The sequence below is a fragment of the Sparus aurata genome, chromosome 17, assembly GCF_900880675.1.
Source record: "Sparus aurata chromosome 17, fSpaAur1.1, whole genome shotgun sequence".
NCBI lineage: Eukaryota > Metazoa > Chordata > Actinopteri > Spariformes > Sparidae > Sparus > Sparus aurata.
The window spans coordinates 29,172,395-29,197,003 of NC_044203.1; the positions used below are offsets into that span (position 1 = coordinate 29,172,395).

A 24,609-nucleotide genomic window follows, 5' to 3' on the forward strand; every position below is an offset into this window, starting at 1 on the left:
GTGTGGATGGACTCCGAATAACAAATAGTATGGAGAATGACCTGTAGTTGCATGAGGTGTCACGTTGTAGGCATGGACTAACTCTGCTAAGTGCTCGGGCCAACGGCGCTTCTTCTCTGGTGGCAGTGTACGCAGGAGATCATGCAGAGTCCTATTGTACCTCTCACATTGTGCATTCCCCTGAGGATGGTGAGGTGTCGTGCGAGTTTTCTTTACACCATAGAGCCTACATAACTCAGCAATTACGTCACTCTCGAAGTTTCTGCCCTGATCGGAATGTAGTCTCTCAGGCACACCATACTTCATGAACCACTCTCGAAGAAGAACCTTGGCTGTAGTGTCAGCTTTCTGATCACGAGTGGGGAAGGCTTGTGTGAACTTTGTGAACACATCTGTCACTACCAAAACATTCTCTCGTCCGTCTGAAGCTGGCTCTAAGATGGTGAAGTCTATAGCAACTACCTCCAGGGGCCGTGTAGCTAAGAAGGACTTCATAGGAGGGTGTATCTTGGGCTGTGGCATTTTGGTGAGGACACATCGCTGACACTTCTTTACCCACTGCTCGACATCATCGTACATTCCCCCCCAGAAACATCTCTGTTTCAAAAGGTTCTGTGTTCTCTCTATCCCCTGATGCCCCATACGGTCATGCACACTCTCAAGGACCTGTTCTTTCAAACAGGCAGGTAACAGAAGCTGGTGACATTCACCCACATGGACATCCTCAATCACGCGATAGAGTAAACCATCTGTCTCCTGGATCCGGTACCACTGTCTGAGTAAGGACAATATAGGCTTGGCTAGCCCTATTCTCTCCCTACCGGTGGGTTTATGTTTCCTGTTCCAGAACTGTCTAAATGCACTTAGTGTGGGATCTGTACTCTGAAATTGGCGTAGCTCTACCTTAGAGTAGCCGGGCAAAGTGGGGGTGTTATCCTGCTCGTCAGTACCCTGCTCAGCCTCTGAGGTACGAACCTGTCTAATTTTGCAGCACTTTGTCCCTGCAGTTCCTAGCTCCGGGCCTAGCGCTGTTCCCTTCCTGACATTGCAAATGGCCACACAGCCCTCAAAATCTAAGTCATCTGGGTGCGGCTGGGGCTCCCCTGCTAACGGCTGCCTAGAGAGGGCGTCTGCAGCAGTGTTACAGCGACCTGGGCGGTACTTGACTTCAAAGTCAAAGACTGCTAACTGAGCTACCCAGCGCTGTTCAATCGCCCCTAACTTGGCTGTGTTAAGGTGACACAAGGGGTTGTTGTCTGTTATGACTGTGAACTTAGAGCCTAATAGGTAACCTCTAAATTTTTCTGAAACTGCCCACTTAAGGGCAAGCAGTTCCAGTTTCATACTGCTGTAGTTTCTGTCGTTTTTCTCTGCATTCCGCAGCCTCCTGCTGGCATATGCTATCATTCTTTTCTCTTTTCCCTGCTGTTGATACAGGACTGCGCCTAACCCTGAACCACTTGCATCTGTTTCGACAATAAAAGGAAGAGAAAAGTCAGCATAACCTAACAAAGGAGCACTGGTGAGTTTCTCTTTCAGTAACTCGAAAGCCTCCTGACACTCTGTGGTCCATAACCTTTCGAACAGCTGTTTAGATCTCGACGGGATGGTGTTTTTGAGACATGCATTAACAACATCATGTAGAGGGCCTGCCAGCTGAGAAAACCCCTCTATGAACCTTCTATAATAACTACAGAAGCCTAAGAAGGATCTTAATTCCTTTACTGTGCTTGGAACTTTCCATTGCTGCACTGCAGCGATCTTATCAGGATCAGTCCCTATGCCCTCAGCGGATATCTGATGACCAAGAAACCGTACCTCTGACTGCAAAAGTGACACTTCTCCACCTTGACTTTAAGTCCTGTCTCCTTCAGTCTCTGCAAAACTTTCTCAAGCCTCACTAGATGCTCCTCAAACGACTCGGAGTATACCAACATGTCGTCTAAATACACAAGCATGATCTGCAGTACCAAGTCACTCATCGTCACCTGCATCAGCCTCTGAAAAGTAGCTGGCCCATTACACACTCCAAACGGCATCCTAGAGTACTCGTAAAGCCCAAAGGGTGTTGTAAATGCAGTTTTATGGCGGTCATCCTCGTGTACAGCAACCTGATGGTACCCACTAGCCAGGTCGATAGTCGAAAAGAACTTTGCTCCGTGTAGGGCATCGAAACACTCATCGATGCGAGGCAAAGGGAAAGCGTCACGGCGAGTCTTTGAGTTTAGCCTTCTATAGTCCACACACAATCTTAGACTACCATCAGTTTTTCTGACAAGAACCACTGGTGAAGCATAGGCGCTAGTGCTTTCCTGAATGACACCCTTCTTTAGAAGCTTGGTGATGTGCTCCCTAACCTCGTTGTACTGTGTGGGGGGTATAAGGCGGTAGGGCTGTGAAACAGGGACTTCATCTGTCAGGGTGATCTCATGTCTGACTCGGTCTGTGTAACCTAGATCCTCATCCTGAAGAGCAAACACATCTGCATACTTGGCTAGGAGTACAGCTAACTTGGCCTGCTCTTCCTCTGTACCACCTATGTGCAGCTGGCCCAGTATAGACTGGAGATCATTATCTGCTGTCGGTTTCTCTTTCTGGTCAACAGTCACTTCTTCTTGGTCAGCGGAGATGCGCTGAAATCTCACTTCTGTCTGGTCATTGTCAACACATTCAACCTGAGACAATATGCCTAGTCTGGTCCGGGGATTCAACCACACATCCTCCTGAGAGAAATTCACTACCTGCACTGGGAACACACGTCTAGTGGCCTCTACTAGAGTGGGTGTTATTACAAGATCACCAGGCAGTGGTGACTTAGCTGGCTCCAGCAGCAAATAGGCCCCCTCATTAGATGGGATTTTGCTCCCCTTGGCATAAACTGTAGCAACAGAACACGCTGGCACACGCACTGTATCTCGGCCTGTTACCCTGGCCGTGGTTGTCTTCTCTACTACCTCACATGTCTGTACTCTCTGAAAGGCTTCCCTCCAGTCTGGATCGAGCTCTCCTCTGAGAGTACTGTCAAACTCAGCTGTGACCAACTGCTTGCATCTCTTAATGATATTCATACCAATGAGACCTGGCACTGGTTCCTGAAAACTCTTTGTCTGGGGCTGTTCTAACTCTTTGTTCTGGGTCGCCAACTCCTCTCCTCTGACTGTATCTTGAACAACAGGGTCTTTAACCACTAAGAAACCACACTCTGGTATGTTTAAACCCATGGCCTCCATATCCAGTTCAAGATATCCTAAGTAGGGAATCGGCAAAGAGTTTGCTGCAGTCAACTTGAGCCACTGGGCTGTGGGAAACACATCTTCCTCTTTCCCTAATAAGTGTTGTCTGAAGAAAGACTCAGAAACGGTGCTAACTTGGCTCCCTGTGTCCAACAGGCATTTAACTGGAACCCCACCAATCTGTACTGAAACTTCCCGACACTCACCCACCGCCCGCTCAAGAAATCGCTCACAGTTAAGAGTCTTAGAGCCTCTAGTCTCACCTCGGATTGCCCGGCTCTTGGCATCCGAGGAAGCTAGTTTGACTGAACCGAGGCACTGGAGGTAGTAGGCTGGTTTCCTGGTTTGCGCTGTGTGCACTCCTTTGCAATGTGTCCCACCCCTTTACATTTGAAGCAAATTGGCTTCCCATCCTCTGTAAACTGGGGCTTCATTCTAGGCTTACCACCTGTGTCTTTGCTGTATTTTTCTTTAAGAGCTAGACCCTCTTTCAATGCAATGGTTAACTCCCCTATAGCCTTGCTCTGCTCTGAGACCACCTTAACAATATCCTCAAGAGTAGTAGACTGCTTCTCATGTGAGTTATCAGGACACTGGCCTTCTCCCCTGATACTGTCACATGCTACCTTCCTGCTCTTAACCACCTTAGTGTTACACGACTTGTCCTCCAGGGACCAGGCAATGGCCTCTTCTCGTACATCCAACAGAGTGGTCTGGGGGTCATCCCTAACCATTTTGCGTAGTTCTCTTCTGAGAGAAGAATCTCGCACGCCCTCAATGAATTGGTCTCTGACTGCAGCCTTAGCATCGGATACAGCATTAGGTCTCTGTTTTAGGGCTAGTCGTAATATCTGGGAGAGTGCGTGTGAATACTCTTGAAAATTCTCACCCTCCCTTTGCTGGCGACCATAAAAGGCTTGTAACAGCTGAGCCATGCTACGTTTCTCTGCGTAGGCCTCTCTTAAGCAAGTGAATAACTCGCTAGGATCTTTAGGCTCCCCGTCCATGCACAGTCTGATTTCTTCTAACGCAGACCCTCTTAAAAGAGATAGAATGAAATCAATCTTTTCTTCAGGACTCTGACCTCTGGCCCTGATAACACGTTCTACTTCCTCAATGAACTCATCGACTGAGCGACCATCAGTGGCTGGATCCCCACTAAAAGGCTGGATCGGGCGCTCTCTCGGCACATAAACATATGACTTATTTGACCCAGTCTTTAGAGTGGCAATAGTTTCCATGGCTTTATCATGTTTCTCAGTCAGTTCAGAAAGCTTGGCCTGCAATTGTTCAATAGTTTCAGTCTCTTCTCCAGAGCTCTGCTCTTCGCTATGTTCTGCCTCCGACATGGTGAAATGTCTCTGCGCCGACTTAGCTCAACTCAAGTCACTTGAAATCCTGCAGTCAGGGAAGGGATGATGGCTGCGTCCTCCTCTCTTTCCTCTCGGTCCCCGGGGTTGTCTGGATCTCAGGAAGCTAGTCACTGGTTCTCCACAGCAACTCCAGGCAGGCCTCACCACCCTGGATCCTTTTCTGCACCGGGGCCTCCAGTTACCGCTACAGTTGTTCATGCACCTCACAAATCTAGTCCACTCTATTCTATTCTGGCCAATTTCCAAATTATCAGAATACTCCAAGAAATAGAGACCCCACTCCTGGTACCAAAATGTGTAGCCCGGTCAAATTTAAAATAACACAGAACACAAACTAATTTACGGGATGTTTATTTCTCTGAATACTCTTTAAAAAATGAGAGTAGTATTAAATTATCTTGGAGAGTTAAATTTGGTTAAGGTTTTAACAAAGATTTCATTCACAAACAAAAATGGACATCTTCAGGCGTGAAGAATCTCACTTCACGTAATATCTTACTCTTCAAAACTCAAATGACTTCACATATCTTGGTTAACAATATCTCTGACTGAAAGTGCATTAATGCCAGTGCATTAACAACTCATGAACAACTCCATGTAAATACATGCATCAACATGCATGAACAGCTTGATGTGAGTACAAGAACAACTGTAGCAGTAGCTCTTCTGTTAAACAAAATAAAAGAAATAAACAAAATCCACATACAGTCATTTCCACAGAATATGAAACATTAGTACATTAATATGAAATTAAATCATACAGCTCATTAATATACTTACAACACTATCTCTGTGCTAACTCAGATGCACATCATGCGGCGACAGGCCGTCAAACTCATGCAGCTCTACACACGAAAATAAACATCATTTTCAGTAAAATGCATAACTAGTGAAAGTTATCCAGCATGAACAATGGCAAAATGTAACTCTGTAAACTGAATTTACAATACTTTGAGCGTGTATTAACTTTGCTGACCCCTTAATTCATTTCTCCGCGACCGAGCACATGTACTCGAAATCTGTAAACATCTGAATAACTACGTCGCTATCTGCGGTAAACATTACATGTTACACTTCTATACGATCTCAAAAGTGATTATTTGTCAAGCGTTTCATACAGAAAGTAACATTTTAAACATATTTACCCTCTCGAAAAACAGCAAATATCCCTCCTGGTGAACAGGTGAGTCTCTCTCTAAGCGGACGCGGTTCATCACTTCCTGTTTCTGGTCCGCGATTCTCACTATCTCTCACGTGATCTCCTACAGAACATCTCACAGTCTGGGGCACAGCGCCATCTAGTGGCTTTAGTGTGAACTCTTATTTCCACTTGGCTACATTTAATTATATTTTTGGAGATGAATGAGGAAATAAAATATTTGACACACAACTAGAAACTCTGAGCACAGAAAGAAATGACTGTGAGAGCAGATTAACCACAAAAGCTGAGCTGGCTGCAGTACTTAGAGCCATTTGCTATGCCAAAGTGACATGAAAAAAATAACAAAGATAAAGAAGATTGCTGTAACATACTAAAGCGAATGCTGATGCTTCTTCTAGTATACATTTCAACATAACAACCATACATCACCCTTTTCTTTTATGCAGTCAAAAAGATTATGGAAAAACTTCCTATAAAATCAGAAAAGCTGAAAATACTTTAAAATACTTTTTATTGATTATTATTTTATCACACAATGTACATTTCCATGATTATAGAATGTACTGCAAGGTTTCGATAATAGTGAAGAGTGTCAGAAGTTGTTGCGGTCATCTAGTGATCGGAATGTCACTGGTTCGAATCCCGGCTCCCCATGTCGAAGTGTCCTTGAGCAAGATACTGAACCCCAAATTGCTCCTGATGAGCAGTTGGCACCTTGCATGGCAGCCTCTGTCATCAGTGTATGAATGTGTGTGTGAATGGGTGAATGTCAGTATGACTGTGTGTGAATGAATGGAACCTAGGAACCCTGTTAGGTGCTTTGAGTACCCAGAAAAGCGCCATACAAATCCAATGCATTATTATTAAATTATTTTATCTGTATTTGAGAAATAAAACTTTTTTTTTTTTTTTTTTACTTCTTCACATTCTAGGCCAAACTCTCACAAGCTCCTGAAAGTTTGGTATTATCCCTTTAAAATGATGCTTACTGTGTTATCTTTTTTATGTTTAAAATGACACTCAGGAACAGAAACAGAGATACAAACAGATGAATGTCAATAATACCCGGAAACAAGCTTAGCAGTTTAAGCAGACGAGCAGTCTCCATGAAGAAAGTAGTCGCTGTACACCATCCAGTAAGTCCGCTTAGAAATCTTAATTTCTGAAACAGTCGTAACAATGTAACTACAGTTAGATTGTGGTTATTTTGTCTTGTATAAATTCTATACATTACAATACTCCTTTGTACCGTGGTGCAGGAAACAGTGAGCAAATGTCATCTATCTGAGACACTAAAAGGCCTCAAGCACTTCCAGGTTTATCAAAGTACATAAAAGGCATGCATGACTTTCAATTGATACCTGGCGCTTACCATTAATCTGTAACATGCCATCAGAAAGTTTGCACTGTAAAAGTAGTAGTGGGAATTTGAATAATAGTCTTGATTAAAACATTTATTTGAGAGATATGGACAGAAACAAGTCCTTGTATAGCACAAACAAGTACAGTTTCATAACTAAGAAACAGTGTTCAACTTAGGACAGCCCCAGTGCCTTTTTCAGTAGTTTTACTGTGACAAGAGTTAAATGCATTAAAAGATGCATAAATATACAACTGGAGATTGATAGGAACATTCCGCTGTTGCCTTGAAAGAATAAATACAAGCAAGTCTACATGTGAGGTATCTGGACTGCAACACATTCTGATCTTTGATTCAACTCAGTTTAAATTTAACCTGTTTCTCCTCCTTGTGTGAGTTAAGGAATGTAGACAGTATGGGGCTCACAGCTCCAAGGGTCCCTGGTGTCAGTATTCAGCTGTGTGTGTGTCAAAGGTTAGCAGAAGACAACTATAGAGGACTAAAACGGAGTTTGACCCTCATGTCAGATGGAGGGAGATGTCTAAATGTGTACATTTCCAGAAAAGGATAGAGGGATAATTTAGGTAATTTGGGATACAAGACCTAAGGAGTGACAGTAACAGATTTAGTCATTTATGGGAGATGAGCAGGTAGACAGACCAACTCCTTTTCTAGTCGATTGGACAGATGGACCCTTAACCCACCAAAGTGACCAATTAGAAGAAGTAGACAGATACAGCCCAAAGGACTTCAAAAAGGCCCACACGAGTAGAGAAGGTTGGGTGGTAATTGGTAGATTTCTTAAGATCGAAGGCTAGATAGGATTTCTGATGGGGCAGAGGGCGTAGCATTGTGGCATTGCTTTGCCATAGATTTGAGAACACCAGAGTGCAGCCGCATCTGGTTCGGACGCTGGCTCGAGATCTGTTTCAATAAAGATGGCTCCATCATTCTTCCCAGCCTTGCCTCCACAGATTTCTTTTTTCATCAAACTACACGCCAACACCTTTAATGAAGAGAGTCCAGAAACTACACATGTAAAGAAGAATGTACTCAGTCAGATTTGAAAAAACAATACATATTTTCTATATTGTTGTCTCTTAACATAACATGCCAAAATGTATGCAAACAGCAGGTTATCTCTCAATTTAGTGACCAAAAAAACTGTCAAAATTCAAAAAATCCAAATGAACTGAATAAAAATCAAAGTAACATGATTCTGTTCAATCTAAATTTACGTTTCAAAGCAGCAGCGGCAACAAAAATAAACAAAGGAGCAAGACATTCTGGAAAAATACATCCTGGGCACAGCAATATAGTGACCTGTGATCTATTTGCGCATAACACTCTTATTTTTAAATTTAACCTGGGCATATTCACATTCCACTGCCTTATTCTCCGGTCTAGGTTTGAGTTCATCATATAGATTTCCCATCTCAAGTGCATCACTGACAAAATTTCTGCTCATTGCTCCCACTGCGCACCTCTCCTCCTGAAGATAGGAGCTACCAGGCTGACCCATGTCCACAGCGTCTTCTTCCTTCTTCTTCTTCTTGCTCTTGGTTTTCCAATTCACAGTAGAGTTAATCACATCACTGGCCTCTTTCGTCTTCTTCTCTGAGCCTTCAGCAGCTCCTTCTGCATTGTTTGGCCCAGCACCGGGCAAGTTGGCGCTGCAGGAGATAGCTGCAGGGTCAGCGACAACTGCCTGTCTAAGCTCTTGGGTGTTGATATAGATGGCCTCGTCTTCTGCATTGGGTACCTACAATTAAAGATAAAGTTAGTGGTGCAGGTAATCTGCTAATCAGGTTTGATAACCCAAAAGAGAAAACTCCTACCTCATTTGCATCTCCACTTGTGAGACCTTGGCTCATTGCAACTGTGCTTTTATGGACGATCTGGTGAGTCCACTTAGCCCTGAAGAATACAGAAGAGGATGAAGTGTTGCAGTTTAACCTACGAGGATATGTTTGATTCATCTGTGTCAACAGGATGAAACTATTGATTTTGAAAAAAGTCATCAAGGAAGTCCACCTAATCATGACATTGATATAATATGAAAAATGATGGACGTGTTATAGGTGAATATTGGCTGATGAAACGTGTTGACTGACATGAATATTAGCCAGAGATGACGTATCAATTTTGGCAATTTTAAACAAAATATATTTTATATTCTGTGCATTATTGATTGAATGTTGTAAAATTAATGTTCATATATATAATATAGTTTGTTTTGTCATATGTTTTCCTGTGTATTAATATTAAGTGTATATAAACGTTACTGTTGCTGCTCTTGGAACAATATTCAATTATATTTACAGTAAAAATCAGCACTAATCCCGCTCTGAATGTATTCTTTTAAAAACTAGTATTATTAAGTAACCGGACTGATAAAAGCATGTGTAAGATGAAGATAAAATCTCCTGACAATACAATGCCTGTATCTTAAAGATCTGAATGTGTTTAAAGTCACCATACGTGTATTTGCATCCCTGGCATGGTGTCAGTATTTGCACTCAGAGATGAAATTTTTAAAAAAAAGTAAAGTGTCCAAGTAACATTTTTTGTCTCAAGGTCTTACCCTACCTGATGACCAACAGCAGACCACATATTATTAGAAGTAGTACCACAAATATGACGATGAACACTGGCAACATCAAGAAGTCTGAAACATACAGGAGACAATGCAAGATTAAGGATAAATAAGTAACTCAGACAGGAGACAATTCTTCTGGTAGAAGTTTGAACATAGTACTATATAAGGAACTCAGCTTCATGAGTTGTTACTTCAAGTAAAATCAAACACATAAAAATGTCTTTTATCACTACTTACTTATATATACCTGTTTTATTCTTTTATTATGTAGTTTAATTAATTGACATATTAATCAATGGTCATTCTTATCAAATTTCACCTAAGTCATTCTAAAAGGGATGTGCTAAACATGTACATAAGAGATCTTAGCAGGAAATGGGGTGGTTTAACACCTCAAACAGTCAGCAGATATTTACAGGAATACAAACACACACACATATCACACGTTGACGCTTTTGAGGACATTACATAGACTTACATTCATTTAACCGCTACTTGCCTAACCCGTACCCCAACCTTGACATAACCCCAATCTTAACCACTGACTTACAAATCACCCTTTTCCACTTTATGTCCCAGTTTATGTTCTCCCTGAAAGCACACACAGGTTTTAAGCACACACCCACACAAAAACACAAGTTTGAAATGCCACATGAAGGAAAACACTGTCTTTTCTAGAAGGGTGCTCACATTCTCTCTCTCTCTCTCTCTCTCTCTCTCTCTCTCTCTCTCTCTCTCTCTCTCTCTTTTTGCTCCCAGTCCATTTATACTACCGGTACTACCGGTATTTTCTATCAGTGTGTCCCTCTCCTCGATATTAGCTGTCTATGTTCCCCCATCACATACCTGCTTGAATATAAAAATAAGGAAATTCTGCAGTGTGCATTTAGTTGTTAGCTTAATAAAATTAATGAATGGGTTGAATTAATGTAAATAAAAGCAGAATTTAAAGAAACTGTCAAATAACCGAGTACATACACAATCAATACATTTAAAACTGACCTTGATGTTCTGACGATGTTTTAGGCTCAAGGCTGTAAACAAAAAATCTCTGAGTAGTTGATCCCAGGGAGTTGCAGCTGTGGCAGAGCAAAGTGGAAAGATCCCTCTGTTGTGGTTGACTCACAGTGATGATGCTGCTCAGACCTGAGATGTTTAGAGGCTCACTGCTGATGGCAAACATGTCAGAGTGATTGACAGGTAACCCATCCAAATACCACTGTAGAGCAGGAGGAGGATTCCCCACAGTCTCACAGGAACAGTTAAGCTGGTCTGCAGTTTGAATGCAGTCATATGAGGACAGGATCTGTGGAGCAACTGTGATGAACACAGAGAAGACAGACATGAGTCAGCTAAAGTCATGTTTGATCAAGTTTGACCACATGTAATGATATAACAAGGTGATTGTTGAAACGTTGCAAGTGAAAAAAATAATTGAAACACATTGGGGGCTTTATTGAGTTCATTCAATGATCTGTGTAAATATATACATTTGTAAATAAATAAATAGTTTGCAGCCATGTTAGCCGAAGGTTATGTTAATTATGCCAGCGGGTCAACTAGTAACATGTTTACAGTGGGGAGTTCTGTTAAGTGTTTCTGCCCCTTTAGAAATGGTCCAGCCATGATTTCATGCTGAAAAAGCCCCTCTGTGTTTAGAACAATAAATTTACTTCTGACTCTTTCACTTACTTTCTGAATCTTCAAACTTTCTGATTATTTACAGGTTGATGCTTTCAATGCGGTTTTGTCATATTGACTTGGGTAAAACATTTGCTTTAAGTGCAGTACAAGTGTATATATATATACATGTGTGTGTATACATATATATATAATGGCACAAGACAAGACAAAGGAACTGATAACAAAGAAACAAACACACAAGCTGTTATAATATTATGAAAAAAGAACAATTAATGCAATGTCATTAACAAAGTTTATCAGTTAGAAACCGATAAAATCATCAACAGGGATTTGGTTGAAGTTTGTGAGCAGGAGTCGATAGACAAAGGGAGAAAGATGCAGGTGGCAGTTCACATCAAACACCAAAGACCACTTGTGATACTTACAGTGAACATCTATTTGACTGATGTTGGACTGTCCAGATCCAATAGCATTTTCTGCCTTGCAGAAAAAAGGACCACTGTCTCTCGAAGCTTTAATGTTTAAAACATAGCCAGTCCCCATGACAGTCTCCTGGCCTCCATCAGCTCTGTACCAGGTGTAGTTCTTTACTGCTGGGTTGGCAGTACTACTGCATGTCAGAGTAACTCTGCTGTTCTCTGGTACTGGACCAGAGGGACTGACTGACACTGTGGTGTGTTTGGGTGAATCTGAAGAAAAAGTAATGAAACAAAAATATGAATTATTTGTTACATTGTCTTTTGTAAGTTTTAATATCTGTGTACGCTATACATTAAATACATTTTTGCCAGGTATGCATATCAAGGACCAGTTCTAAATTGGTAGATACTCATTGGTCAGAATCAAAATAAGCTCCAAGACAAACAGTGCTGCTATCAGTATTTATATAAGGTTAACTATTGATAACATGCTCTGTCTGACATGTTCAAATGCCTGTTTCCTAACAATGATGACTCTACAGGTGTCATGACATTGCATAACTACGTGTTATAGATGTATGTAAATGTCTCTATTGTGAGTCAGCATTTTAGCTACGCCTGCAAAAATAAGGTCCCACTAACACGGGGCTATGACAAGCACTCAACCCTCCCTTACAGTGAACATCTATTTGACTGATGTTGGACCGTCCAGATCCAATAGCATTTTCTGCCTCACAGAAAAAAGGACCACTGTCTCTGGAAGCTTTAATGTTTAAAACATGTCCAGTCCCCATGACAGTCTCCTGGCCTCCGTCAGCTCTGTACCAGGTGTAGTTCTTTACTGCTGGGTTGGCAGCACTACTGCATGTCAGAATCACATCAGTGTCTTCTGGTACTGGACCAGAGGGACTGACTGACACTTTGGTGTGTTTGGGTGAATCTGAAGAATAGATAATGAAACAATAATATTAATGACATGTGTTACATTGTCTTTTGTATGTTGTAATGTCTGTGTTCCCTGTATATTGAAAGGCTCCCTCATGACGATGGTTTTTGCTTGCTGATATTGTCCGGTACTTCTATTACGAGCACATGCCTTTTTTATGTGCAACAGTTAAATTAAACGCAATAATTCAGAGGTGTGGAATGCAAAAAAATCTCTCTTTTCCTGACACTGTTTGACATTTCCAAAATATCAGAATCTTAGTATCTAAATAAACCAATCAAAGACAATTATAATCAGTTTTCTGCATACAGTAAGGTCTTTTAGGGTATATGGTAAATATACAGGTACGAAATTTGATACGTACATTGAACATCTATTTCACTGACGTTGGATCGTCCAGCTCCTAGAATATTTTCTGCCTCGCAGAAAAAAGGACCACTGAGTTTAGAAGCTGTAATGTTTAAAACATGTCCAGTCCCAATTAAAGTTTCTCGACCTCCGTCAGCTCTGTACCAGGTGTAGTTCTTCACTGCAGGGTTGGCAGGACTGCTGCATGTCAGAGTAACTCTGCTGTTCTCTGGTACTGGACCAGAGGGACTGACTGACACTGTGGTGTTTTTGGGTGAGTCTGAAGAATAGGTAATGAAACAAAAATAGGAATTATTTGTCACAATGTGTAGTTTCTGGGCTGTCTTCATCAAATGTGTTTGCGTGTAGTTTGTTGAGAAAAGAATTCTGCGGAGGCAAGGTTGGGTGGAATGATAGAGCAATCTTTATTGAACAGATCTTAAGCCTGCATCCGCGTCCAGAGGCTGCCACTCCCTGGTGTTTGCAAATCTATGACTAAGTTCTGCCCAATGCCCTCTGCTCTATTAGAAATCCTATCGCCTACGATCTAGGAAAATCTACAAAAGTACCACCACCTCTCTTCACTTGTGCGGGCCTTTTTTAAAGTCTAATCACTCGCATCTTCCCACTTCTTCTAATTGGTCACTTTGGTGGATTAAGGGTCCATCTATCCAATAGTAAAAAGAGAAGTGAACCTGCCTCCTTCTGTACATTATGAAACTTCACTGAGGTCACTCCTTGGATCGTATAGCTTAAAATGGACAGGATTGTCGCTTGATGGTTATATGGAAATGCATACACTAAGTCAGCTCTGAACAACTGGAGATAGATTCAGTTTTACAGCTCTGTAGTCAGCCTCGTCCTTCAGCTCACCTCCTAATGCAAACACCGAGCTGACTACTGGCTCCATCGCCCCGAACATGTAAACAAGACACGGCCACATTTTCTTACCTCTCCATAAGGAAAGACCAACTGTCGCAGTTAAGTCTTAAATTGGAATGTGTGACTGTGCAGACACCTGAATTGTAATTTGTAAGTTCTAATATCTGTGTTCACTGTATATTAAACACATTTTTGCCAGGGATGATATCAAAGACCGGTTCTAAATTGGTAGATACTCATTGGTCAGAACAAAAGTAAGCTCCTAGACAAACGGTGCTGCTATCAGTATTTAAGAAATGATTATTAATAATAACATACTGTGTCTGGCATATTCAAATGCCTATTTCCTCATAATGACGATGCTGCAGGTGTCATTTTGATGTTGCATAACTACATGTTTTAGATGCATGTAAATGTCTCTTTTGTGAGTCGGCATTTCTGCTGAGCATGCAAAAGTATGGTCCCACTAACACGGGGCTATAACAAGCACTCAACCCTCCCTGTGTCTCAAAGTCAACTTGATGACGGCATGAGCGTTGAGCAGTTTCAAGCATGGGCCAAGCTTGTGATCCTCACAGTCCTGTGCTCACAGGACCACATTTGTGTTTGCAGAGGGGAAAGGCTCCCTCATGAGGAGGATTTTCCGCTTGCTGAAATTGTCCTGTGTGCTTGTGTCACATGCACATGCCTGGTTTTTATGTGCACCAGTTTTGAATGTAATTGTGAATTTAAGTCTACTAGAATAATCTAGTGGGGTGGAATGCAAAAAATCTCTCTTTTCATTACAACATGGTTTGCTACTCTTAGAAATTTGAAAAACAAAATATCATAATCATAATATCTAAATAAGCCAATCAAGGACAACATATTATAATTTGTGAATCAGCGCTCTGCATAAAGTTAGACCTATATAAAATATACAGGTAAGAAATTTGATACATACACTGAACATCTATTTCACTGATGTTGGATCGTCCAGCTCCTAGAACATTTTCTGCATCACAGAAAAAAGGACCACTGTCTCTGGAAGCTTTAATGTTTAAAACATGTCCAGTCCCCATAACAGTCTCCTGGCCTCCGTCAGCTCTGTACCAGGTGTAGTTCTTTACTTCTGGGTTGGCAACACTGCTGCATGTCAGAGTCACATCAGTGTCTTCTGGTACTGGACCAGAGGGACTGACTGACACTGTGGTGTGTTTGGGTGAATCTGAAGAATAACATTTTTAAATCAGGAAAAACAAAAATTGTCATGAGTGAGCATCGGTCAATATGAATATTTCATGTCAAGTTTATCCTGTCCAAAATAATTTTACTTAACTAGATTAACTGATAATGTACTTGTGCGTTTAAAGCTCTTAAAATGGCACGAATACACACTGGAATCACGTTACCTTACATTTCTCACATGCGTGTCATGGTGACATGCATACAAAGTTGTCATGACTGTTGTGACTGTACATTAGTGAGTTAGACAACTTTTTTAAGCCCCTCTTGAGGATGTTCACGAATTTCCTGATTCAGCATTGTGTCATATATATATATATATATATATATATATATATATATACATATATATATATATTTATGGCACAAGACAAGACAAAGGAACTAATAACAAGGAAACACAGAAACAAACACACATAAACTATAATAATAATCCGAAAACAGTCAAATTAATGCAGTGTCATTAATGAAGTTCATCAGTTAAAAACCGATCAAAGCATCGACAGAGAATTGATTGAAGTTTGTAACCAGGAATTGATGGACAAAGGGAGAAAGATCCAGGTGGCAGTTTACATCAGACACCAAAGACCACTTGTGATACTTACACTGAACATCTATTTGACTAATGTTGGACCGTCCAGCTCCAATAGCATTTTCTGCCTTGCAGAAAAAAAGACCACTGTCTCTGGAAGCTTTAATGTTTAAAACATGTCCAGTCCCCATGACAGTCTCCTGGCCTCCGTCAGCTCTGTACCAGGTGTAGTTCTTTACTGCTGGGTTGGCAGCACTACTGCATGTCAGAATCACATCAGTGTCTTCTGGTACTGGACCAGAGGGACTGACTGACACTTTGGTGTGTTTGGGTGAATCTGAAGAAAAAGTAATGAAACAAAAATTTGAATTATCTGTTACATTGTCTTTTGTAAGTTCTAATATCCGTGTTCCCTATACATTAAATACATTTTCGCAAGTGATGATATCAAGGAACGGTTCTAAATTGGTAGATACTCATTGGTCAGAACAAAAGTAAGCTCCTCTACAAACGGTGCTGCTATCAGTATTCATGAAATGATTATTAATAATAAGATGCTGGGTCTGGCATATTCAAATGCCTGTTTCCTCATAATGACGATGCTGCAGGTGTCATTTTGATGTTGCATAACTACGTGTTTTAGATGTATGTAAATGTCTCTGTTGTGAGTCAGCATTTCTGCTAAGCATGCAAAAATATGGTCCCACTAACGCAGAGCTATGACAAGCACTCAACCCTCCCTTACAGTGAACATCTATTTGACTGATGTTGGACCGTCCAGCTCCAATAGCATTTTCTGCCTTGCAGAAAAAAGGACCACTGTCTCTCGAAGCTTTGATGTTTAAAACATGTCCAGTCCCAATCAAAGTCTCCTGGCCTCCGTCAGCTCTGTACCAGGTGTAGTTCTTTACTGCTGGGTTGGCAACATTACTGCATGTCAGAGTCACAATGCTGTCTTCTGGTACTGGACCAGAGGGACTGACTGACACTGTGGTGTGTTTGGGTGAGTCTGAAGAATAAGTAATGAAACATATGAATTATATAGGTTACATTGTCATTTGTAAATTCTAATATCTGTGTACAAGATATATTAAATACATTTTCGCCAGGCATACATATCAGGTACAGGGTCTAAATTGGTAGATACTGATGGGTGAGAACCAAAATAAGCTCCTAGACAAACGGTGCTGCTATTAGTATTTATGTAAGGTTTATTGATAATAACATACTGTGTCTGACTTGTTCAAATGCCTGTTTCTTTATAATGATGATGCTGCAGGTGTCATTTTGATGTTGCATAACTACATGTTTTAGATGTGTTGAAATGTTTCTATTGTGAGTCAGCATTTTAGCTTAGCATGCAATATGGTCCCACTAACACGGGGCTATAACAAGCACTCAACCCTCCCTCATGAGTATAATTTTCCACTTAGTGATATTGCCCTGTGCGCTAGTGTCACGTGCACATGCCTGGCTTTTATGTGCACCAGTTTTGAGTCTGATTAAACGCGATAATCTAGTGGGGTGGAATACAAAAAAACAACATTAGTTGCCACTGTTAGATATTTTGAAACAGAAATTGTATATCTAAGTAATCAAGGACAAGATAGTATCATTTGTGAAGCAGAACTCTGCATAAAGTTAGACCTATCAGGGTGTATAGAAAATATACAGGTAAGAAATTTGATACATACACTGAACATCTATTTCACTGATGTTGGATCGTCCAGCTCCTAGAACATTTTCAGCCTGGCAGAAAAAAGGACCAATGACTTTAGAAGCTTTAATGTTTAAAACATGTCCAGTCCCAATTAAAGTCTCAAGGCCTCCGTCAGCTCTGTACCAGGTGTAGTTCTTTACTGCTGGGTTGGCAGTACTACTGCATGTCAGAGTCACATCAGTGTCTTCTGGTACTGGACCAGAGGGACTGACTGACACTGTAGTGTGTTTGGGTGAATCTGAAGTATAAGATTAATGAATCAGGAAAAACACAAATTATTGTAGGTCAGTATTGGTCAATATGAAAGTTTCATGTCAAGTTTATCCTGTCCAAAATAATTTTACTTCACTAGTATCTGATAATATACCTGCATGTTTAAAGCTCTTAAAATGGCACGAATACATACTGGAATCACGTTACCTTACATTTGTTTAAGCCTCTTCACTGAATCTCATTCAGGACACAGATCTTTAGTTTTGAATCCATAAAGTTTTCACACATGCGTGTCATGGTGACATGCATATGATGTTGTCATGACTGTTGTGACTGTACATAATTGTCACAGTTTTTTTTAATCAAGATTTACAATAAAAAAAATATATCAACCTTCCCTATTTATGGGTTTAACTTTATACTATAATGAAAATTACGGCAGATTATGTCAGTTTTTCTTTTGAAGTTGTAATGTCACCATGACACTGTTGTGTTACTGGTGTCTGCAGATTGCTAACACCTGTGTAAGTACAAGATGGTAACTAATATTTGCTTTTGGTCACTACTTCTTGATAGGTTAATCCACCATTATATGATAGAATGCTTATTTCTAAATTTGCTGCACTGCAGACATTGAGACCCATCAGGGTATATACAACATCTAAGTTTGAAATTTGATACATACATTGAACTTCTATTTTTCTTGTGTTGGATCGTCCAGCTCCAACATCGTTTTCAGCTTTGCAGGAAAAAGTTGCGCTGACGTCAGAAGCTGTGATGTCTAAAACTTTTCCAGTCCCCATGACAACCTCCTGATCTCCATCAGCTCTGTACCAGGTGTAGCTCCTTACTGCAGGGTTGGCAGTACTGCTGCATGTCAGAGTAACTCTGCTGTTCTCTGGTACTGGACCAGAGGGACGGACTGACACGGTGGTGTTTTTTGGTGGATCTAAAAAAGGACAAATTATTTTTATTATTTATAGGTGTAATGTTATCACATATTTTTTTTATAAAAAAATAAAGATAATGCCCCATTTTCTTTTGCTGAAGTCTGATTGCTGACCCCATGTTGTAAAAATGCTTCCCAGGGTAAAAATTGTCTAATTTTTTCTCTTGTGATATGAATCCTTTAAATTTACTTAATTTGTGCTACTAAAATCTGAATTTCAATAGTCATAAACTACAACAGCAACAAGCTTTCTTGCTGTTTCTGAATTTCCACCCACCTTTTGCACTGAAACCTATACAAATGTACCTGCTCTTTGAAATACATTAACATGATTGCTTATATATAATGTTGGGGAAACTAGTTTAGAGACTAATCTTGCATCTAAAAGATGTGGTGAGTAAATCATTTTAAATGTTAATTTTCTCTTCTACATTTGTCTGTAATGTAAGTGATGTAGGACTGCCAGGACCAGAGTACTTTCAAATATCCTCTTGTCTGACCAACAGTCCAAAAACCCAGACATTTAATTGACATTGTTAAAAAGAGAAAAAAGCAGCAAATCATCTTTTGAAAACAGGGAACAGTGAATTTTTGCAATTTGTCTTAAAAACTAAACAGTGCTTAATGACTTATCATAATTGTTCCCGAATTATTTCCCTCTTGATCAACTTGAGCATTATTGGAACAAATGTTTCATCCCTGAATTAGAAATAGTCATGAAAACTAAGAGACAAGAGATCACTTTAGAATTATGAGGAATTTCAGCAGAGGACAAATTAACTCACATGAAATATCAGCTGTCAAACTTGTGCTGACAGATGACTTAGGGCTGCCATCTTGTATGTTGTAGACTGCAGTACAGGAGATTTCCAGTCTGTGATGAAGGTGAGAAGCAGTGAAGGTCAGAACAGAGGTCTGGACTTTAGTTCTGTCCAGATCCTCCTGCAGTGACTCCTGAATGTGACCCAGGCTGGAGCTCCATATCAGAGCTGGAGGATGAGACAGACAGGGAGCTGGAGCAGAGCACTTCAAACTCACTGAGGTTCCCTCCTCCACCTTCAGTGTGGACGGAGTCAGAGTCGGTGTGGGTGGAACATCTGGTGGGAAAGTACATTTGGACTAATCAAAAAATAAACAGAATTCATTATTCTACATCTTGATTTTATTTACAAAAAAAAAATAAAACCAAACTAAGGTCAAAGTATTTCTACAAGGAGTTGTTGACTGAAGTATAAGAAGATGGACTGTAAAACCTACCTGTGACTGAAATGTCCACCTGCGTTGTTTTAAAATCCTGTTTAAGGTTATTGTTGCATTCAATTCTGAAAAAATACTTCTTGCTGTTCTCAGGTCTCATGTTGTTCAGGGTTGTGGTGCAGTCTTTGTTTTTTAAGTTTCCTATCAAATGTCCTGTAGTTTGTGGAGTCCTGCTGTTAAACACAACAGTCCATTGATCATATTTCCACACTGCTTCACATGTTTCATCCACTTTTGATTTATATTTGTCCTCTACATCAAAGGAGCAGGGGATGGTCACACAGGATCCACTCAGAACCTCTATAGTCTGTGGCATGAAGGTCATAAACGGTGCAGACCCTGAAACACAAGACACAGATCTTGAATAAGTGAATACTGCTTTACAGTAATGAAGAAATTTTACTGTTGGGTTGCTTTGCTAAAATCTCAGCATGATCACTTTATTCATAAAAGAATCCAAAATGACTGTAAAGCTCCTGTTTTGACCTCACACTCCTTTGTTCTGTAGATTTGTTTCGACTTGAACTGACCATTATGAAGTAAATGTTAATTGCAGTTATTCTTTGAGAAAATGACTTTTGATTAATCACTTATTAAAATTGTTGACAATTATTTTCTTCTATATTAAGTCTTTTTCTGTTGATGGATTACAAAAGATGCTCAGGTTTGATCGGCCACTGACTGTTGCCATCTAGTATTTGTTTCAAGTACTGTAGTGTGATCAGTCACAAAGGACTTGCTGGTAGGACCTAATAAACCTATTAAAAACATATTGAGCCAAGAAGGGACTTGAAGTCAGCAGGGGGAGAGCTGGTTACCTTTTAGCTGTTAGCAGCCAGTGAACAGTAGAGTCCTGCTGTGTTTGGTTCAGAGCCAAAAGCTAACGGAGCTAACAGCTCACGGAGCTAACAGCTCACAAAGCTAACAGCTCGCAGAGCTAACAGCTAACGGAGCCAACAACTCACAGAGCTAACAGCTAACAGAGCTAACAGCTCACAGAGCTAACAGCTAACGGAGCTAACAGCTCACTGAGCTAACAGCTAACGGAGCCAAGAGCTCACAAAGCTAACAGCTAACGGAGCTAACAGCTAACGGAGCTAACAGCTTCCAGCAGAGTGAAACACTCAGTCGAGCTGAAAGTTTCTATTTTAAGAACACGAAGTGTTAAACAGTGAAGTGCAGTTTAGTGACAACACAACATGTTTACAGTAACAGTATTTCAGCTGAGTACAGTTGGAGGTAGAAGTACTTCGAGTTAGAGTTACAGATACTTAACATCATTTTACCAAACTGTGTTCAGACATGTAAGCAGATACCAGCAGTGACCAGGTGGTGGAGTCGTGGCTTCATGGTACAAAGACTGAAACAACTCAGACTGACGCACAGAATGTTTCCCTAATTCTTTGTTAGACGATTCTTTGTCCTCTTTCTTTTTTCTTAATTCTGTTTTCACAGTTCACAGATATATTTCAATTTTTTTGTTCAATAATTTATACACTTATTTCTTTATCAAGAAAAATAAATATACATATTTTGTAAACATTTTAATGGTTTTTCATTATGCCGCTTAAAACTGACAACTAGAGGTGACAATAAAGTAAAGAAGCATCTTTTTGATTTGATGATCTGCATCTGCCAATACTGCTTCCATCAGTTAATGATTGTTGATCAGCCACAAAAGTCATGATGGGGGCACCCTTATCAACGAATGTAATAATGGACTATTTAATAAACTGTTTATTACCTGATTCGAACTAAGTAAAAATAAATAAATAAAAACTGACAAAAGATCATTATAAAGTGTGAAATTATGATGAATTTCAGCAGAGGACAAATTAACTCACATGAAATATCAGCTGTCAAACTTGTGCTATTTGATTGAGAGCTGCCATCTTGTTTGTTGTAGACTGCAGTACAGGAGATTTCCTTTCCATGATGAAGGTGAGAAGCAGAGAAGGTCAGAACAGAGGTCTGGACTTTAGTTCTGTCCAGATTCTCCTGCAGTGACTCCTGAATGTGACCCAGGCTGGAGCTCCATGTCAGAGCTGGAGGATGAGACAGACAGGGAGCTGGAGCAGAGCACTTCAAACTCACTGAGGTTCCCTCCTCCACCTTCAGTGTGGACGGAGTCAGAGTCGGTGTGGGTGGAACATCTGGTGGGAAAGTACATTTGGACCAATCAATAAATAAACAGTAATCATTACTCTACATCTTTATTTTATTTGTAGTAAATGCAGTAAATGCAACACAAGGTCACAGCAGTTCTAGAAAGGATCTCATGACTGAAGTGTTGATAAATGGACTGTAAAACCTACCTGTGACTGAAATGTGCAACTTTTGGTCAAGAAGATTATGTCTCAAATGATCACATTCCAATCTTAAGTAATATTCTTTGCTGTGCTCAGGTCTCATGTTGTTCAGGGTTGTGGTGCAGTCTTTACTTGTTAAGTCTCCTTTCAGTTCTCCTTGTATTGCACTTGATTGTAGATTACTGCTGTCAAACACAACAGTCTGATCAGATTTCCACTGTGCTCTACATGTTCCATCAAGGTGTGAGTTAAATCTGTCCACTACATCAAAGGAGCAGGGGATGGTCACACAGGATCCACTCAGAACCTCTATAGTCTTCGGTATTATGGTCTTGAACTGTCCACACAGGGCAGCTGAAACACAAGACACAAGTATTTGAATATGTTCAAGTGAATCCTGCTTTACAGTAAGAGAAGGACATTTTACCATTTGGTTGCTTTTGTTTGAATCTCAGCACTGTACCTAATCATGAAATAATCGAAAATCAATATTCTTTATTTTTACATTGTTTTTCTAAAATTTTGGATAAAACAATCAAAATTCTCAGAGAAATGCAGCAGAAGACTTTTTTTAGTTCACTCCATCCTTTATTTGCTGCAGCATGTATTGCAGATCATGTACTCTGGGCTGAATGTCTGATTAACGTGACATATTTCTAGTTTTTATAATAAAATGTGAATGAACTTCAACTCACTTTGCAGCAGACAGCCAATGAGAAGGACAGTCAGAGCTGCAGCCATCTCTGTGTGTCAGGAGAGGCAGAAACTCTGGAGAACACACATGGAACAATTCACATCTTTAGTACATTTCATCTTTCATCAACTCAGATTTTTGGAGTTGGATTTATAGGCCACTGTTGAACACAATATGTGCAGATGTTGCAGATTGAGAAATGTTTTGTTACCCCATATACCTTTTTTGTCAGTGTATAAATATATATATAAAAAGGCTCCAAAGAAGACTGTAGAGCCTTTTAGAGGGATATCCAACTAAAATTCAAATAGGTCCAGTTACATTTCCTGATGCAAAGGTCCGGAACATCATAATGTCTAACTTGTGTTATGATTTAATTTTGACAATATGTATTGTCACTTAAAATTCAATTATACAGATATATAAGACCGTAGATATGTATTATTTTCTTCTCTCTTTAAGGAGAATAAGGGCTGCATTTGAAAATAAAAATTGTGCGTACCGAACCCCTAAAATAAAGTCCTTTTTGAAAACTAAAATAAAGTGTAGCAGCAGCTTGAGTTTCCCTTTTTCTTTCTTAATGTTTCAAATCTTAACAGTCCCAACCAGTTTTATAACAAATGGATCTCAACACATCTTTACAAGTGAACGTTTTTACAGTTTCTTCTTCTTTCCCTCTAATATCCCACTCGTCTTTCATCTGTCTGTATACAGAGTCGCAATATTGATCCTCCTGGAATGCACAGATTTGATTGGCTGAGTATACCCAGTAGGCGTCTGGGTCCGGACTTTGATCGTGGTCCACCTGTTAGTGAGCTATGCTGTGGAGGATTCTGAGACACTGAAAGTTAACTGAATCCTAAAATAATTAGATTATTCCCAGGTACTGAGTACACTTATTGATCATTCTTAGGGGAAAATAGGGACGTATTACTGCTTTTAAATCATGTCCTTTAAAAACTTTGACTGAACAATTCAAGTCATTGTTACTAATTAAAAAACTTGACAGACTTTTATGAAGTTTTGCGATGGAAACACTTAACAAAAGGTTACTGACTGTTTCAGTGTTTCTACTCACTGTGAGGAATTTGCAAAACCAAATTATTGTCAGATTCTTTGACATTGAACTGGAACACAAGAAGCTAAACTGTACAGTATGATGCAGGCAAAAGTGATCAACATATTTCATTTTATTTCTGTATTTTCTTTGTTTTTACAGAGCTTAAAGTTGTGTAAGGCAAAAAATACACTCAAAAGTGACTAAAACTTACAAAAGTGAGTGTTTAACAGAAATTTTTCCACATTTCGCAAAATTTCTTTTTCCTTTCTACTTTTGAAATGTTCATTAATCTGAAGTCACATGATTCAATATTTAAGCTTCTATTAATTTACTTTTATCATAAGCATGAATGTTCATGAGTTGATGTGTCATATAGAAGTTAAGGTGACTTACCTTTTCTTCAGATCTTACAGTACACCATGAAAGATGAACAGAGAAGTGAAGTTCCTTCAGAGTTGTGCTGCTTTTTCAAACATCCTAGAAAAGTTGACTTGAAAATGAGGAAGTCACAGAAGTGAACATGGGTGTGACGGCGACAAAAATGTAATGTTTTTTTAGTTCCACATGTGTCTTTTATATATATATATATATATATATATATATATATATATATATATATATATATATTCACCTAAAAGTGTTTGTAGCACCGCCCTGATGAGGCGGAATTTCTGCAAATGAATTA

The 24,609-nt window shown here is 39.9% G+C and overlaps 2 protein-coding genes across 3 annotated transcripts in view; both read right to left on the minus strand.

Annotated features, from left to right (window-relative positions):
- Positions 1–24,609, minus strand: part of LOC115567769 (uncharacterized) — a 77,732-nt gene that overhangs the window by 9,026 nt on the left and 44,097 nt on the right. The gene's annotated exons all lie outside the window — the stretch shown is intronic.
- LOC115566892 (sialoadhesin-like) lies at positions 7,208–24,368 on the minus strand. Of its 2 annotated transcripts, XM_030392945.1 has the most exons (17): positions 24,318–24,368; positions 22,866–22,938; positions 22,177–22,524; positions 21,706–22,014; positions 19,862–20,200; positions 19,390–19,701; positions 18,341–18,604; positions 17,417–17,680; positions 16,468–16,731; positions 15,796–16,059; positions 14,910–15,173; positions 13,101–13,364; positions 11,797–12,060; positions 10,730–11,044; positions 9,718–9,796; positions 8,967–9,045; positions 7,208–8,890 (listed from the first exon to the last, which is right to left on the minus strand). In XM_030392945.1, exons 2-17 carry the CDS (start codon positions 22,909–22,911, stop codon positions 8,459–8,461), a joined length of 4,107 nt encoding a protein of 1,368 aa, XP_030248805.1. In that variant the 5' UTR covers positions 22,912–22,938; positions 24,318–24,368; the 3' UTR covers positions 7,208–8,458. The 2 variants fall into 2 exon arrangements, with proteins under 2 accessions (XP_030248805.1, XP_030248806.1); XM_030392946.1 differs by lacking the exon at positions 24,318–24,368 and having other exon boundaries at positions 22,866–22,962.

Coding starts and splice junctions, on each gene's coding strand:
- LOC115566892 (XM_030392945.1), bottom strand. CDS start 22,911: ATGGCTGCAGCTCTGACTGTCCTTCTCATTGGCTGTCTGCTGCAAA. Junction 16,732..17,416: donor CAGTGAAATAGATGTTCAGT/GTATGTATCAAA, acceptor CTTATTCTTCAG/ACTCACCCAAACACACCACA. Junction 15,174..15,795: donor TAGTCAAATAGATGTTCAGT/GTAAGTATCACA, acceptor GTTATTCTTCAG/ATTCACCCAAACACACCACA.